General features: G+C 42.2%; 1 protein-coding gene across 1 annotated transcript in view; it reads left to right on the forward strand.

The window, feature by feature from the left end:
- Positions 1 to 1946: 1946 nt before the first annotated feature.
- Pdgfc (platelet derived growth factor C) overlaps positions 1947 to 18441 on the forward strand; it is a 170114-nt gene continuing 153619 nt past the window's right edge. The window contains exon 1 of the mRNA XM_021157831.2: positions 1947 to 3086. Within this exon, the coding sequence (XP_021013490.1) occupies positions 2969 to 3086 (118 nt within the window). The 5' untranslated portion in view covers positions 1947 to 2968. The remainder of the gene's footprint in view (positions 3087 to 18441) is intronic.

Raw genomic sequence — 18441 nt, forward strand, 5'->3', positions numbered from 1 at the left:
AGAGAGAACAAAATACCAGCAGAGGACAAAGTGTTAAAGAGAACTTTGCCAAGGGCAAGAACAGTTCAAACAACAACCATGTGAGTGCACTGAAAAGAAACAGCCAATGTGGCTGTGATTTTGTCTTGGGGTCACTCAGGAGCACCTGGCTGGCTTTATTTATAAGGCAATTGTCAAATCATTCTGTAGAATATGGATGAGGTGAAACACAGAGGTGGCGTGGTATTGTAGATCATCTGTAACTTTTCAAATACAACCTTCTCTGAAATTCCAGGGAGAATGTGAGTCCAATAAAGAAACCTGTCAGTCAGTCCAATGTGTTTATTTATGATCCCGATGTGCCAGGCACTGTTCTAGCCAATCTGAAGCGATACAAAGTAAAGCTTAGTCATCACTCCTTGCAGTCTTTGGAGTGCAAATGGATTAAGTATGAGTGCACACGTATCCTATGTGGGTGGTCAAGAACTCCAACTGTGTGGAGATGCAAAAAAGCACATTTACAAAACCTTGATCAGAAAACTAAGTAAATGACAAAAACTGGACCTTAATGGATTGGATTGCAAACAGATCTACCCAGAAAGCCTGCCTTTTGATGTCTCATTTTGATTAAAATTGGGAACTCTCCTTTGCACATTCAGGAATGTACAGAACACTTTTGGAATACACGTATGTCACTATGGAATTGCACTGAAGATGATGCACCGCTAACTTGAATAAAGTAACAAGGCTTGTACCATTAACATCCATACACTTCAAGTCTAAGCGAGGGACTTTCTATCCAGCACCGTAAAGGTGGAAGTCCCACAGATAAGGATGAATGAATGGAACAGATTTGTAAGGATTTCACAGGAGAACAGCATCTTTATTTATTTGGTCCCGGAAACTTCCTAGATGCCAAGCAGGAGTTATAATGAACAACCTGTCAAGTACTCATTTGAAGGAAGAGAGAAGAGGACAGAGACCTGGCTAGAACCCAGTGGTGTCCAAGAACAAAGGAAAAGATTAACATTTTAGCATGTGGACTGGCCCAATCTTTTATTTCGGTCTCCAGGTCATGCCCGGTTTCAGGATTATGTTTACCTTGGTTCTATGGTTGGATTGCATGCACTGACTGATTCAACTAAGTACTTGGTGATACATCTGTCTGACTGCACACCAAGGCATTTGCTTGCTATAATATTATTTTTATTTTCCTTATTTTCCTTTTCTTTTTTTATTACCCCTCCATCCAAAGATGCATCTTTTGTTTAGATTTCAAACCTTACTGTGCCTTCAACACTTTCACGAGGATTTTCTGCCCCGTGATAAGGAAAGCATATTGGATTCTATCAGAGACACATGCATTGCACATGGAACCACCCGAGGCCCTACTGACATGTTTTTCTCATTCTAGATAACCCCATAGGAACTTTAGTCTCAGCACGAAGCACTTCGTGCTAAAGGCAGCCAGTTCAAACATTAGGGGCTCCAGGGCAGCCTGTGTGTAAATTGCCACACTATGTCCCCAGACACTCTAGGAGCTAGATTTCATTGTCATACAGCACCCAGCTGCAAAGGACAGGGACTCTTTCTTCTGCTCAGTGGTACCCTCTAACCCCAGTTCCTCTCCAAGCAGGGTTCATGTGGATACAGTGATGCATGGCTTCAATTTATGTTACAACTCAGACTTTATCTTTACTTTTGATTTATTCATTCTCCTTCAGACAGAGCCACTCTGGAAGGATCTTGAGTTCAACTTCCCTCCTTCAGTGCAGAACTCTGGCCACGAGTCCTGACAAAGCGCTTTGGGAGTGGGGATCCCCTTAGGAATGAAAGACAACACAGCCAGGGAGAGCCAGAAGAGAAGGAGTGGCTGTCCTCTCCTACTTTTTTTTCCCTCTCTCTCTTCCTCTCTCTGAGTTTGCAGCACCCTTGAACAGCCCGCAGGCTCCTTATTTGGGGTTAGGGGCGCCCAGGGGAAAGGAAGCTGGGGGCCGCCTGGCGGCATTCCTCGCCGCAGTGTGGGCTCCGTCTGCCGCGGGGCCCGCAGTGCCCCCTGTCTGCGCCAGCACCTGTTGGCCCGCCAGCTGGCCGCCCGCGCCCCCCGCGTCCCCCGCGCCCGCCCGGCCGCCCGCCCCGCGCCCCGCGCGCCGCCCGCTGGGGGAAAGTGGAGACGGGGAGGGGACAAGAGCGATCCTCCAGGCCAGCCAGGCCTTCCCTTAGACGCCTGTGCTTAGCCGCCACCGCTCCTCAGCCCAGCGTCCTGCCCTGCCTTAGGGCAGGCATCCGAGCGCTCGCGACTCCGAGCGGCCCAAGCTCTCCCGGCTTCCCGCAGCACTTCGCCGGTACCCGAGGGAACTTCTGTGGCCACCGACTGCAGCAAGGAGGAGGCTCCGTGGTGGATCCGGGCCAGTCCCGAGTCGCCCCCGCGGCCTCTCTGCCCGCCCGGGACCCGCGCGGCACTCGTAGGGCACGGTCCCCTCCCCCCCAGGTGGGGGTGGGGCGCCGCCTGCCGTCCCGATCAGCAGCTTTGTCATTGATCCCAAGGTGCTCGCCTCGCTGCCGACCTGGCTTCCAGTCTGGCTTGGCGGGACCCCGTGTCTTCGCCTGTGTCCTGTCCCCCAAACTGACAGGTGCTCCCTGCGAGTCGCCACGACTCTTCGCCGCTCCCCCGCGTCCCCACCCCTTCTTTCCTCCCTCGCCTACCCCCACCCCCCGCACTTCGGCACTGCTCAGGATTTGTTTAAACCTTGGGAAACTGGTTCAGGTCCAGGTTTTGCTTTGATCCTTTTCAAAAACTGGAGACACAGAAGAGGGCTCTAGGAAAAACTTTTGGATGGGATTATGTGGAAACTACCCTGCGATTCTCTGCTGCCAGAGCCGGCCAGGCGCTTCCACCGCAGCGCAGCCTTTCCCCGGCTGGGCTGAGTCTTGGAGTCGTCGCTTCCCCAGTGCCCGCCGCGAGTGAGCCCTCGCCCCAGTCAGCCAAATGCTCCTCCTCGGCCTCCTCCTGCTGACATCTGCCCTGGCCGGCCAAAGAACGGGGACTCGGGCTGAGTCCAACCTGAGCAGCAAGTTGCAGCTCTCCAGCGACAAGGAGCAGAACGGTGAGTGTCGCCCCCTCCTCCCCCTTCCCGCGTCTCGCTGTGCGTTCCGGTTGGCATTGTGCGGTGGCATGTGGGGTCCTCCAGCCCTGGAGCTGATGTTCGCGTCTCTGGCGCTGCAGATGGGAGTCTCCTGAGTCCGCGTGCACTTTCTGGGGTGGGGGCGGATTTCGGGAGTTTGCAACTTTCGAAGCTCACTGGGCAGAGGGAGCGGGAAGTGCCCCGCAACCTCAGAGTGGAGAGGACGCATGGGCTGTGGAAAGGATTGGAAAAGTCAACTGTGACCACATTGCTAGGTGGCATATGGCCAGAGTTACAAGTAAAAGAACTGCCTTTAAGAAGAAATCCCAAAATGAATGAGTCGTGGCAAGTTTGACTTTAAGCAGGTATGGGGGGTGGGGGGTGGGTTAAGAATGGAGAATTCAGGAAAGGTATTAAAGTCCTTAATCGAAACACTGTATTATGGGAAGGCAGGCACCAATAAAGAATTAGGTGAGAAATACAGAGGTCAAGAGGCCTCTTGGACATTTTCAAAGGAATTGGTTATGGTTTTTCTCTTGAACTTTTTTTTCTTTTTTTTTAAAGCGTGCCTTTGTGCCCTGAAACCCTCACCTTTTGGTGGTGTATTTTTTTGTATGTTCATGAATGACTATTTTGTGTGTGTTGGAAGCGATCTAATCCTGCATAGGAAATGAGAATTACTTTCAGCTTTCAAGTGTACCTGAAATGTTTAGAAAACTTTCAGATGCGAGTTCCCCTGGGCTGGGATTGCACAGAGCTGGAGAAAAGCCTCTTTCATAAGTCCAGGGAAGCTTCGGGGGTGTAATTTGCTTAGCCTCTGAACCCCATATGATTCACAGCATTCAATTTCTAAACTCCTTTGCTCTTGATCTACCACTATAAAGCCATTTTTTGAGACTCTTTTGTAAATAGAAATTTTATACCACACATGAAACCACAATGCTAATGTAGGCAGTCTAAAACTGGAATATTAAATACCCTGTTTACAATACAAGGGGAGGTTCTCGCTGCTATTTAAGAGGAAATATACATGTTTTCCTACTTTGTCATCTATTTACAATGCAATTTCACTAGCCAGGTAAGATGCCTGCAAGAGACAATTGGAAAATGAGGATGGAGTGACTATATATATATATATATATATATATATATATATACATATGATGCTTCAAGGCTTCACATCTGGAGTTCAACTCTATAAAGGACACATCTTAAAACAAAGTCCAAAAATACATATGTTCTCTTCATCATTCCTATGCATTGCTGGGCCAGGATAATAGCATGGTGTTTCTTGGTATGCTTGCTCCTTACCTCTGGCTAATGTGATGGCATGTGGCACCTTAAGGCTCTTGAACTGCTGATCAAAGGGCAGCCTAGTGATCTATCTATAATCATAGGGCCTGCAGAGACCTGAGAGATCAAAGGAGCCACAACACCAGCTATACCCAGGCAGGAAGCAAATCCAACCAACCTTTGTCCTTTCTAATACAAAATAAATGTCTAGCTTAAAATATTGCTTCTTACTAAATCCCCATAGCAACCCAGCTTCAACTTATCACTGCACAGCCAGTGCTCCTTCTATTTCTGGTCCCTCATCTCCTGTGGCTGGGTCCCAGCATCCCTGGTTCTCCTTGCTACTTTTGTATCCTTTTGCTTTTTCCTTGCAGTCCCTTCTCATGATTTACATGCTATCATCACTTTGCAATGAACCCCAGAGCTTTTAGCTGGCTGCAGCTAGCTACTTGGGTAGCTTCACATCCTCAGAAGATGGGAGTTCAGTAAGCCAGGCCACACACATTCTGGTGCCATCTGATGCTGGGCCATTCTCATTCCTAAGATGCATGATGCTAAAAATAGTCTCCTCGTTTCCTAATCTGTGGGCAGAGGATCTGGCTATGTTTAGCTCTTTGGAGGGTTGGCAGCAGGAAGTAGAGAGGAGAGGAACCACTCACCTTAATAGTTTTCAAACTAAGGGAGGTAGTGCTAGCTAACACTAGGGGGCAATATAGAGCTATTTTTCTGCACATGCTCAGGTTGACTTTTAGACTTAGGGTTTCAGGGTTGAGAATAACAGGTGGGCTTGGAAGAAGAGCACTCTTATCTTGGAATAGCAGCCGCTTCTTTCTCCTTTTTTTTTTTGATTTCCCAAAGTGCCACTTGGTTACATTGGCTAGTTTCCACCCTCATATTGGGTTGTGCTTGAGTTTTGATTGCCCTGTTGCTCTTTGTGTTGATGATCCTCTGGTTCTGTAGGCATGAACCGTCTTAACAGTTAGTTCCCTTAGACAATGCCAGGGGTCAACTTGATTCACATAAAGGCCTCCTAAGGGCCAACCACAAAGTGTCCAGATCGATCTGATTTTGTGATCATAAGAGGTTGGTTCTGTTTTCAAGTTCCCCCTCCTCTCTATGACTAGGACTGATTAGTTTCTATAACAATTTGATGTCATCAGTGGAAATTGGATGCTATGTTTGTTCCATAGTGGAGCTAAATATGCACCCTTGGAATGGAGCATATAGACATGACTCAAAATTAGGGAATAGGACCATTTGTCCAGTTATCAGCTACTAGATTGTTGTTTGTTTCCCATTTTAGGATTACAGTTCTTGCTACTTGAATGTAGCATACTTTTATCTTTTCTTCCCAATATCAGTGATGGAACTCAGGCCTCACAAGTATTAGATAAGCACTATCCCAGTGAAAATTACCCCAGTTCTTCTTCAATCCTATTGTTGTTATTCCATACCCTGATGGCTCCAATATGAAGCCAGGCTTTCTAGATTTTCCTTGAGGAAATGAGTTGAAAAATAACTTTTACCTACTTGGAGGACATTTGGTTGTTAAACACAAGGAGGAAATACTTAATGTTGGCCAAGCACTAGCTCTAGATAACAATGCCTACTATGTGGTGCTAGAGTTCTTCTACTGAGTTCCAATAAGGAGGAATTGCATAGATATTCAGAAGCCGCAAGAAGAAAGGCTCAGTTTGCACATCAGATGTAGCAAATAGATACCAACTACAAAGCTATCTGTGGAGCTATGCTTCACTTGTCTTACGTAAGTCATTTTAACTGACCCCTAATCTAGTTTTTTGTTTTTTTTTTCTTTGTTTGTTTTGCTGTCCTCATTCTCCCTAAACACCTTGTGTTTTTGTCTTAGAGTTTGTCTTTATTAGGGCTCATTTATGAGCAACAGTTACAGGGTATGCCCTTTCCTAAGGGAAGGTTTCATGGTTCTTTGGGCAACTTCCCTTGGGGAGATTGGTTCACTAGAAATGCTTTTGAATGTTTGGTCCCTCTTTTAGTGGTAGCTCTTTACACTGCTGCCACAAGCCTGCAGGTAATCAAACAGAGCCCACATTTTACCCTTTAGATAGGAACTTGGAAGCTCTTTTGTGAACAAACTGACCAGCGTCTTTAAAGATGCTCAACAGTACACAGGCTCTGACTGGGGACTCCAAGGATTTTCCTGCAAGGCAGTCCTTAAGTTTTAGAGTATGACCTTTGTAACATATATTTTTGTTCTTTATGAGCTTTAAGAAGAAACTTCCTCCTATGGTTCTGTTCTGTATGAGAGAGCTGAGGCAGCTGACTAAGGAAAGAACAATTATGTAATGATGAGTGCAATCCTTTCCTTCCAATAGCTGGGTTTTGGAAGTCCTGTACCAACTGCAACAGTCTATACAGAATCAGACATATGTTACATTAAATTTAAAAGGTACTCACAGAGTATAAAAGCCCTGTATGTAGAAGATTTGTAGGTGGGCATGGAATGTGTTAAGTCCTTCTAAACAGATGCTGGGATGGGAACTGAGCTTTTTCAGTAGTTCAAGCTTGACTGATACAGTAGACTAGCATAGCTTTCTCAGTCAGCTAGGCAATGCCCATGTCTTATCTTTTTTACCTTCTTGAAATCTCTTTATCTGTCTTACACTCACTTCTACCTTGTGCTTGCAATGTCTGTAGTGTTAATATTATTAGTTCCATATTTCTTACATAAAATTATGATAATCTGATGTATATTAATTTATATAAAACACCCACAAATCAAATATTTCCAAGATAACTAAAATTGTCCCCATAGCTTTGTGTTAGTGTCAGTCAAAATACCATGTCATACATAATTGAAGTTCCTTCATTAGATTATTCTCATTTTAATGTTTTTAGTCATTTATTTGAAACTGTTGTCTGTAGCCAGAATATCTCAGTATTTTTGTGTAATTTCCCATTCACTTATTAAACAATCTGTGCTGTGTATTTATTTCCACATCTGGCTTCAACTATGGGTAAAACACTATGCTTTCCTTTTTCCTATGAATCTATCTAGAGGCTAATTTCCTGTTGATGTGCCGTAGTACTTATGCTATAATGTTAAAATGGGAAAATGTTTGTAGTGAGTTGACTCTTCCAACAGCACAAAGAGTCTAGCCATTCAAAGCTGCCTGGCACAGACCCAAGTCTAGGAAAAGCTCCTTCAACTCTGGGTCTCAGAGCTGAGCGGTCAGTGTCTCTATCATGCCAACAGTAAAGCTTTCTGACACTGTGGACAACTAGCAGAGATTGTAGGTAAGCTTATAGGAGGGACCTAAAATGAAGGGGTGAGGTTTCTTTAGGTTGCCCCTCACCTACTTGCAACCTTTGGGCTTCCCTTTAAAGGAGTGTGCTTGGAAGAGATGGAGGCAGACATGGGCACACCAGTGGCTTAGTTATCTGTCTGAGCCCCTGGAAAATACTAACCATAATTCCTTTGTATAAGTTGTAACTTCTTGTCATAGATATTAGACACAACTTTTCCCAGGACAGGTTTTGCTGACCCTTTAGTCAAAACTAGCCAATCTACTTGTCTTGTCAAATATAATAGTATAATTAGCTTCATAGAACTTTCCATGTTTTGTTTCTTGATTCTTTTTTCTTTTCTTTTCTCTCCTTTTCTTTTAATTGTCTGTTCTTCCCTCTTTTACTATGGAGTGAGTTTTTTGGGATCATGGGCTTAGTTTGATTTGATTTCTGTAGGAGCATTAGCACCTGGATCAGAGTGTAGGAAATTCTGTGTTCTCATTAAATATTTGTGAAGTGTTGTTTTTCTAGCAAGACTGTAGCATCTTCTATAGAAGCAAGTCCTTTTGAAAGATGCCCTCCAATCTCTTTAGTCTTTTCATTGGAAGATAAACTTGGAAATGGTGGGACAGATCATAATACTACTTGATGATATTGATGAACCTACCAAATCTCCAAGTGTTGTGTGTCAACAGTGGGCAGGTTTTCTAGATATGATGATGTTGGCTTCTCTCTTAAAAGTGCTATTTGTTTATGTACCTGTGTTGTGTTTGCTGAGGATGGGGAATTGATATGAACCAAGACTCCTGAAAATGGTAAGTAGATGAGAAGCCAGCAAAATTGGGGTGCTCTTCATTTTGAACTTTGGCTCATGGACAGCTTGGGCATTAAAAATCCTAAAAATATGCAAGCAGTTCTATGCTGATGAAGTTTGACCTGAGAAGATCCTAGGGACCACTGATAGGAAAACTGGGTGAGGCCTTAGACGGAAGACATCCCCTGTAAATATATGAATAGAGCAGTAGCCAATTGCTAATGTGATTTCCTTATATTGGAATCAATTAGGCCAATGGCATTGTGCTGTCAGAATGAGGCACATTTTAAAGCAATTTTTTCTATAAGAAGGCATTGGGCTTTGCATTGTGTTCAGTTTGCAAGACCATTAAAGAAACAACTTCGGAACGAGCACATTCAGTTCCTAGATCAGCTTGTCTAGCTGTTACCTATGGTGGTGATTCTGCAGTATAAATACGGGACAGTTTGGCAAAGGATTAAAACAGCTGCTTTTAAAAATTTTTACCATTCAGTTTCAGAGCTTCACAGCAAGCATGTAAACTGCTAGGTGAGTTGTTTTTAATATTTCAGGTTGTAATTCAGTATATATTCAGTTTATAATTAGTTTATAATATTTCACTGTTTAATGTTTCAGTTCAGTAACTGACCATGATGAATGGCTGTTTGACATTAGCAAGCTTGGTTCTACAAGGAGATTGTGTTTTGCTTTTGCTTTTGTTTTGTTTTGTTTTGTTTTGTTTTAAGTGTCAATCTTTTGGTGGACTCTAGAAAGCACAGTATGTTATTCTGTATAAAAATATTTAAAGATTTGGTTTATTAAAATTTTTGTTTTGAAATTACTAAATTTCGACACTAAGGCTCTGGAAACTCTAAGGATGAGATGTCAGGCTGATAGTAACACAGAAGCCAAGTCCTTAAATGTAGTATTTGTGAACATCCTAAGCATTTTCTACATTTATGCCATTGCTATCTCATCACCATAGATATCGGGGCTCATCGATGTTATTTTGGTCCATTGGTGGTGGCATTGCCTGCTTTTTGGACACTGGTATTGATTGTTACCCAGTTGTCATTCCAAAGCTATCTTTAGCTGCTTTTACTTCTTTGAGTGTGTTCTGTGGTAATTCTTCTAAGTTTCAAACAATGATGCGTTTGTACCTGGCTTCTTCCCTTTCCCATTGTATTTGAGTCATTTCTCAGTCAAATGAGGTGTGTTGCTGTACACCTCATGAGGAATCCAGACTTCCAACTCCAAGAGGCACACAAATATAAGTTCAAGGTTATGAGTTTCCATTGCCGGAGTGTCCATTGTACATTGGTAAGCCTACAAGAGCCAGCAGGAAGGCTCTGTGCCTTCAGTGTGAGGATGGGTCTTAGACGCTCTGTAAGTCTTTCATGTTGAGACACTTTATAAATTCCCACGAGTGCCTGTCAGGGAGAATATTTGTATTCCATGCTTACAAGTACACAGTCCATCTGCAAGCATCCCATGAGGTATTAAACAAGTAACTTAGTGAAGTTCCCACAGCTGGTGAAAGACTCTACTTAAATCTAACTCCAAGACAGGCCTTGGATTTGTGAGCCTTGTCCTTATGAAACAGATCTTGTATGCTTTATTAGGATATTGCTTTCAATCAGCAAATAAAATGAGCATGTGCTCTGTGCCTGGCTCAGCCCGAGGGGCTGGGGTTCTGCTGGATACCTGAAGGAGGAACTTGTTGCTCCTCCCCCTCTTCTTCCCCCCTCTTCAATTAAAAACTCTGGTCTTGCTTTGTAGTTCAAGCTGGTGTTGATCTCACTATCGTAGCCCAGGCTGGTTGTCAAAACTCCCCATCCTCCTGCTTTATGTTTCTGAGTGCTGGGGCCATTGCTGCCCTTGAAATCTGCTACAGGAGGTTGGCAGGACTGTCCTTTACCTCGTGTGTTATTAGTTCGGTGTCAGCAATCATATAGGAATGAAGAGGACCGACGATACTTAGTGTCTTCATCTGAATGGCTGATTTTGTTTGGATAGGAGGGTCAAGGAGAAATGTTCCTTTAAGGATAAGCAGAATTGATTTGAAATGAGCCCTGGGGTAAAGGAAAACATACTACAGAGGGAAGAGCCTGAACAAAACAACAGAGGCAAGAACAGTCTAGACTCTAGAGCCCAGGCTGGCAGGGTGCAAGGTTATCCTGAGCTTCTGTATTTGAAGCCTGATGCTGTTTCAGTGTTTGCTTCCTGCAGCACTGGCAGGAAACCCAATGAAAGGCAAAGCTGTTGGTCAATCGCTATTTGTCGTTATTTTCTAAACAGGCATGTAGGGACAGCGGTCTCCCTTGGTGTTGGTAGTTAACTGCTCATTGTCTCAAGTTTTCTGCTCTCTCAGTAGTTAGGCATATTCTGAATTTTGCTCCATGAGCAAGCTGCATAGTCTCTGCTCCAGCTCCCAAGCCCTGCCCACTTCACACTCTTCTGTATGGCCTCCTTTACGTAAACAAAGAGCTAGTTTCACACTTCATTCATGAAATAGATGGCATGCAGAAGGCGGCTGGGGGAGGGCTCCAGAGGTTGGCACTAAGTGCTGCTTCTGTTACAGGCCATCAGTATAAATGAAGCTGTTACTTAACTATGGACCACAGCCTTAACACTTTTCAGGGAACAGGAATTCAAGTTATTAATATTCAAGTTATTAATATTTAAAATATTAATCCTCCTGAGATGTCTGCCAAATCAGTTCTCTGGTGAGGTTCATTCTAGGCCCTGTATATATAACAATGCTTACACCATTGTATGACAGTTAAGGACTAGAAATGACTAAATTGTGGTGGGTATGCTGTGTTGGTGTGTTGCCACTCTTTGAGGCTATACTGTTTGCACTCCAGGAAATCCTTGCTCCTGGGTGAATGCTATTTTAAACATTTCAGTGTTTGTAAGATGGAGGGAGGCCTCTAGCTTAAGTATGTCCAGCTGTCCACTGCACCTGCCCTTGTATCACAAAATAGATGAAACACTATCAACAGCAGAAGTTAAACTTCCATGACACTTATGTTGTTTCTGTCTGTTCTTTTTTGCTGGCTATTTATAAGGACATCTGTCTTGTAACAGTCGTATCTTTTATCTTTCCTCTCTACTGAGGGATAAATCACAGCTTATATCCCATACTGCCACACACGCTCATAGCTAGGGTGATTAGAAATGTAAATGGGGAAGGCATTAAAGTGCCATAATTTCCCTTTCTATGGGAGCAGAAGGTGTTTACAATCAGTGCATTGAGGGATATTTGCTTGAGATGTGAGCAAGATGTGAACAGAGGAGATGAAAGAAATATTCATCTTTCTTTGGGAGTGTGGGTATGAGACATCATTTTTCTACACATCCCTGGCTTTCCTGGAACTCATTATAAAGACCAGGCTGGCTAGAAATGCCAACTTTCTTATCAGTGGGTGCTTTTTTATTGATTTTGGGAAACAGGGATAATTCAAAGCATTTACTTCTGACTTGTATTTTAAACTTAGACTTGATTATGGGGGCTGAGGTTCACATTGTTTAAGGACCTGGGAAACACTGTAACTCCACAGTAATGCGTGGTAAGGTGTGCCCTGTCTTTAGATCACTGGAGAATACATGTGTACGGCTTCTGTTTCCAATAATAACAATAAAAAGTAGGGTCACCAATAAACCGATCTGAATTCACTAGAGTGATTTTAGGTAGTGGAAAAAGATTAAAGTTTGATACATTTGGATTGAAAAGCATGGATCTATACATCTATAGCCAAAGGGAGGTGACCTAGGGGCAGAGTGGAGTGTGTTGTTCTTGTTCTTGTTGTTGATGATGATGATGAAGATGATGACAGTAATCTAATTAAATTGGATGCAATAGTGTCTCAATCTATGCACACAGTTCACTGTACTGTTGCCGACATTCCATAAGCACCCAAAGAGCCTCACAATATCAAGGCCACACATCATACACAAAGCAGGCACGTTTTCATAGCTTCTGAGGCAATTTTCTATCCGTTAGAGGTACAGATGATGATTTCAGCAGAATCTTGCTATGTGTTGATCATTGTGGTCAAAATCATCTTGACTATTTCTACAAGAAGCAGGCATCTAAAAATAGCATAGCACTGCAGGTTGAGATCTGGCCAGGATATTGAGAGGCTAATCTAGAAACTTAATTGGTGACAGTAAATCATTAAAGAGTAACTTTCATTTCTGTTTTCTTGAGCATATTTGCAGACTTGAGGTTTAAAGGCATGATTAAGCACACGAAATAAGGAATTACATAATCTCCCTGCTTCTTAAAAAGAGTTTTTCTTTCCTGGTGGAAATTCATTTTTAATCTGTACCGATAACTTTTAATAGGCATCAGTTGGGCACCCCATTAAGCTAACTGCTTTAAAATGATTTCCTTCTAGAGCCTGCATTTACATCTTAGGAATCCAATTAGCTTGTCTGGATTTCCCATTTTCTTTGCAGTCCTCCTCTGCAGCCTGCTCAGCATACTTTGTCCAGCATAGCAAAAACCCTTGGAGGTATGGGCCTTCTGGAAGAAGTGTAAATGCCACAGTTATCATTGGGGAAAAACATACATGGGGAAATGGGCCTCATAGGCTATATCTGCCGAACATTTAAAATGGCATAAAGCACAGGAAATACTTTTGGCGTGTGGGAATGTGCAGCGTTTCCAAACTACAAACACTGATCTGCAAAGTTCCCCAGTAGTGGTGAATTATATGAGACCACGTCCATCTAAGCATGGCTTGTTTAACTACCTTGTGGTTCTGGGGCTCATTCAAACACTCTTAAACAAAATAAAGGGAATGGATGTAATAACTTCTTTATGGAAAGTCCATAAAAAGCTAGAGGGCCATGTAAACAAATTGGGTCATTTACTAGATGTTTAAGTGATAGATCTGCAGTCCAAATTTAGGGTTGCATGTGATGTTTTATAGGGTCGCGCCTGTGTTCTACCTTGCGACTAAGGGGATAAAACTTGGCTGTTTGTGTGTTTGTTTCTGTCTAGCACATGAAATCCCACCATTGCTATGTTGTAGTATACCTTGAAAGCACCTAAGATTTGGTCCATGCACTTTGTCTATTATGTGTGAGAAGTTGAATTGGCCTACTTTTTGCTAACACAGTGTTCTATTAAAGGAAAATATGATGATTGAAATTGAAATTTTCCTTTTGGGCTCAGACATGTCTAAACTAATTATAAAATAATTGTTCTGGCTCACAAGAGTAGACCTATAACTACAGCCATGTAAAATAGAAATCCAACAGCAGTTATGATTTATGGCCACTGTAACTCTGCTTGTCTTGAATTTAACCTCATATGACTAACCTTATATGGCACTGGTTTTTCTTCTTAGAGAATTAGATCTGAGATCTGCTCCCAGTTCTCCTCTTTCTTTCTGCATTAGAATATTCCCTTTCCTTCTCTCCCTTTCCTAAATTACCCTGATGGGTGTGTCAGTCTGGTTCAGAACACGGGGCCTGGAAAGGTGGTACCATAAACCTTTCATAGTAGGTAGACAGCAGAAGCCAAGCAAACTTATGGGCATCAGAGTGAGCAGAAGATGTCCAATAATTTCTACTTTGATTTTATAGCATGTCTTCATTTTCTGGCATCCCTAAGTTCTGCTTGGTTTATTTGGCTTTAAATAAAGTGAATGTGCAAGAAACCCATCATAACAAACAAACAAAACAAAGAATAAATGAACCTTTCTATCCCTTAATAACTGACAGCATAACATACTGGCCACTCTATGTGTTGTTGTTAGAAGTTTGACAGAGGAAATATGTCCTCTGGCTCCCCGGTTTTAAGAAAACAATAGACAATGGTGGATGCTACCATGTCTATGTTGTGTATGATTGGCTCTTCTTTCTTTCCTCGCTCCCTCCCCTCCTCCTTTCTTTCTTTCTTTCTTTCTTTCTTTCTTTCTTTCTTTCTTTCTTTCTTTCTTTCTTTCTTTCTTTCTTTCTTTCTTTCCCTCTCTCTCTTTCTCTCTTCCTCTCTTTCTCTCTCCCTCTCCCCCTCTCTCTCCTCTCTTTCTTTTTTTAAGTGATGGTCTTAAGTCTGAAAAGGACATCAAAACAACTCTAAGATTTTTCTCTTAAGTTGGGAATGTCTGTGATCTTGTATCCAAGAGCTGAGGTATGGGTTTCAACTCCTTTATGTAGTTGCATGCTGTCTGTGGATACAAACTCTCTGGATTGAGATGTAAATGACAGGGCAAGGCCAGTTCCTGCTCAGACTATAAGGCCTTGTGGAAGATGAAAAGATGAATTAGCCTTTGTTACTCAACCTTCCATCACTAGAACAGTTTTGTACATAATCAGTTCATAAAGGAAACACTTTTATTTGGCTCATGGATTTAGGAATTCTCACCCGTGATTGGGCACTCACTTCTTTATGCCATTGGTAGAGAGCAGTATATCATGGTGGAAGTGCATGTCTGTGAAGCAGAGTAGAGGCAAATGAAGGTAATTTTTTCCTGCTGTATCCTTTAAGGGTATGACCCTGGTGATATAAAAAACTCCAACTAGACCCTGACAATGCAAAGATTCTAGCTCCATCTTCCAAAGTGTCATTCATGGTACGCAGTCTTCATTTCCTGGACCCTTGGCAGACTCTTATGATCAATATAGCTTACTTGTTGCCTCCAATTCATTTATACCCAAAGGAGGACATAAAATACACATTCGAGGCCAGTCATGATAGTATATATCTATAATGTCAAGACTAGGAAGCTGAGGCAGGAGGTTGAGTAAGTTCAAGGATATCCAGGTTACAGAGTGAGATCTTGACTCAAAATACTAAACAACAACAAAAAAGAAAGAATAAAAGAAAGTACAGAGACATTTGACATGAATATTTATTCAGGTTAATGGTGGCCATATCATTGGGTATACTTGAAAGAATAGCAAGCTTGTTTTCAAATGGAGCTAAGTTGTTGAAGCAGGCTGTGAGCAGAAGGCCAGGGAAAATAGGCAGCCCCAGTACCTTGCAGAATCAGAGGTAGAGAGGGATTTTTAAGACACAGGAATACACTTTGTCTAAAGTATCACTTGTTTTGACAATGACATTTGAAATAGATAAAAAGGGATGGTCACCTTACTAGCTTCAGAAAAAAATTCTAGTGAATATCCTCCAGGAAGCCAAATGATGAGCTAATCTAACCCCTTCCTGAATAGAGATGAAGATGTCTGAGTGCAGCTCAGTGAACAGAATGAGACATGGCATGGAGAAATCCCCGTGAAGGGCTGGCAGTCCAGGTCAAGGGGGTACTTGCCTTGAAACGGGAAGTGGAAGATGCCAAGGGTCAAGAGAAAAGTTTAAAAGGCAACAAGTCAAGAATAGGTGACCAGTGAAAATGAATTTGGGAACAAAAATGTGAATATTTCAGTGAGATGAGAGGTTAGAAGAGAATGGCTAAGTAAGGGTGCGGGATCTTGCGGTTTACGACAGAAACCTACCAGTGTGGTCCCAGAGCGGAGGGAGAGAGAGGAGGCAATGTCTTGTTATAAAGGTGGCATGGTTTTTTAGGACTTAGGAGATAGGCAGAGGGGAGGGGCTAGTTTCATACATAACAATGGTCAACATTTTGGCTTACATACTTTGTTATGCATCAAGAAATGCTAGGGACTGTGCATTCTTCCTGATCTTGATTTTCTAGCTCATTGTCACATGATGCTCATTTTTGTGGTTGTGTAAACTGTGTGTGCACGCACGTGTCGAGATGAGAGGACAACTTTGTGAAGTTAGTTATCTTCTTTCATCTTTACATGGGTTCTGAGGGCCAGACATTATGGTGAAAGCATATACCTATAATCCTAGCACTAGGGATGCTGAGGCAGGAGAATTGATGTAAGTTTTGAGGATCAAACTTGTGTTGCCAGGCTTGAGCAGGAGAGTCCAAATCACTGACCCTGATGTACTCTGAATAGTTCTCTTCATGTCTGCCTCAGACTGCTTCTTACTGGAGGGGCAGAAAGGATAGGGTCCTTGATATGTCTACAGGAAAAAATAGGACTGAAAAGCTATGTTTTAATTATGAAGGGCTATAGCTGACATATCATGACAGTCAATAGGACATATGTGGATGCTATTGATGAGGCCCTAATAAGCTATTGAAGGTTTCCAGCCTTTAGATTTAGATTAGGTTCCTAATCTGATTTAGTCTTAAAATATATACTTAATATTTCATGCCATCAGTTTAGCATCCTATATTTTCCTTGATTTTATCAGATGTAGTTGATAAATTAAAAAAAATCAGTGTATTTGCTATATTCAATTCAATGTTTTGCTATGTGTGTTTACTGGAAAAATCACTACCACACAGCAGCTAGCCATTCATAACCTCACAGGGTTATCTTTTTGTGTATATGATGCTGCTTTTTAAAGTTAGATTTCCTTAACATACGTTTGTTTGTTTTTTTCTTAGCAAGAAGATTGATCTGTCAGGGTGATTGTCCACAGAGAGACGGGAGCTGGACAGAGCACAAACCACAGTTCAGTTGCCAGCTGCTGACAATATGGACCATTTAGTTAGCCCTTGTGACTGGCGTTCTTCACACTTCTTCAAAGCCTACAAGCATTAAAGGCCATTTTCCCTGGGGGCTGTGCTAAAAGCCTTTCTTATTTCTCAGTGTGCTGTTCTCAGAAGTTCCCAATAGTCACCACTTGTAATTGTGGATTTGAATTATCAATGGCTCTTATCTTCCATAACTTTTAAGTGTCAGTCAATAAAACCTTGAATAATTGTTAGCACAGTGCTTCAGACAGTAGGTCTTGAGTAAAATACAAATAACATATAGACAGAGCACAGCCTGCCCTGCTGCTATGCTGCTGGCTTAAGGATCCCAAGATCTGTGATCTTCGAGTCATATGCCTTATTACACAACTGAGAGATGTAGCTACCGTCTGGCTTGATTTTGAGGAACTAAAAGGGGACCCACAGGATGACCTCAGTCTTTCTGCTTAGACTGAATAAAATTGATGCACAAAGAACCCAATGGGCAGATTATAATGATGACTACTTAGAATATCATTTCCTCAACCAGAGAACAGAAATGCATTATTTCCAGGGAAAAAAAAACACTTCTAAACTGTGAACTTTGTGATAATGTGTCATTACAGTTGATTTTTTCAGAGAAGAGCGTGATCTACCAAAAGTCTATTTGCAAAAACTTTAACTTTTGGATTCTCTTCCCTTTCTGAAGTTTCCAGTTAACATAAGATGCAACTCAGGTGTTTTCTTCTTAGTTTTAGTTTTCTCTTTGTGCCCCCGGGTCTTGAAATTGACAATTCTAATTTATCCTTTGGAATGCAAAAATATTGTAAATGTTTTTGATCTTTCTTTCTTTCTTTCTTTGTTTCTTTTTTTTTTTTTTGGTTTTTCAAGTGTTTCTTTATTTTAAAGCCGCTTGAAGGAAATGTTTTCTTCCTCCTTGGAAGTGAAGTTGATTTTCTCAGCTCTGAACATATGAGATTATGGGAGATTCTTCTGTAGCTCTGGCATGTGGACAAAACAGAAGCAGACCCTGGAGAGAGAGTTCAGAATTCATGGCAGGAAGCACATGTTCAGTACGCCAATATTTATGGTGTCACAAGCAAACTAAAACCACACACTGCTATTTACATAAGTGCCTAGATAGCACAGGCTTGTGCTTTGTAGAAGGCAGCACAATGTTGGGGACCCACAAAACCAGACCTTTAGTTCCCATTACTTTCCTTTCTTCATGTGGGAGAATCACTCATTAATGAATCATATGAAGATATGAAGTCAGCCACAGTTAGAAGCTGTGACAGTTTGTGGAGAAGTAGCCTTGGCTTTGTGCTGCCATGGGACCTGTGTGTCGGCATTTGCACTTTGGCCCTCTGTAGGCCTGGGCTCAGTAAGGACTTAGATGTCCTGTGCTGATTATCCACTGAACATGGACTGCTTCATAGACACACAGGTAATTCTTGGCCGATTGTGCGTTACATCTTATTTA

The sequence above is a fragment of the Mus caroli genome, chromosome 3 (genome assembly GCF_900094665.2).
Source record: "Mus caroli chromosome 3, CAROLI_EIJ_v1.1, whole genome shotgun sequence".
Classification (NCBI taxonomy): domain Eukaryota; kingdom Metazoa; phylum Chordata; class Mammalia; order Rodentia; family Muridae; genus Mus; species Mus caroli.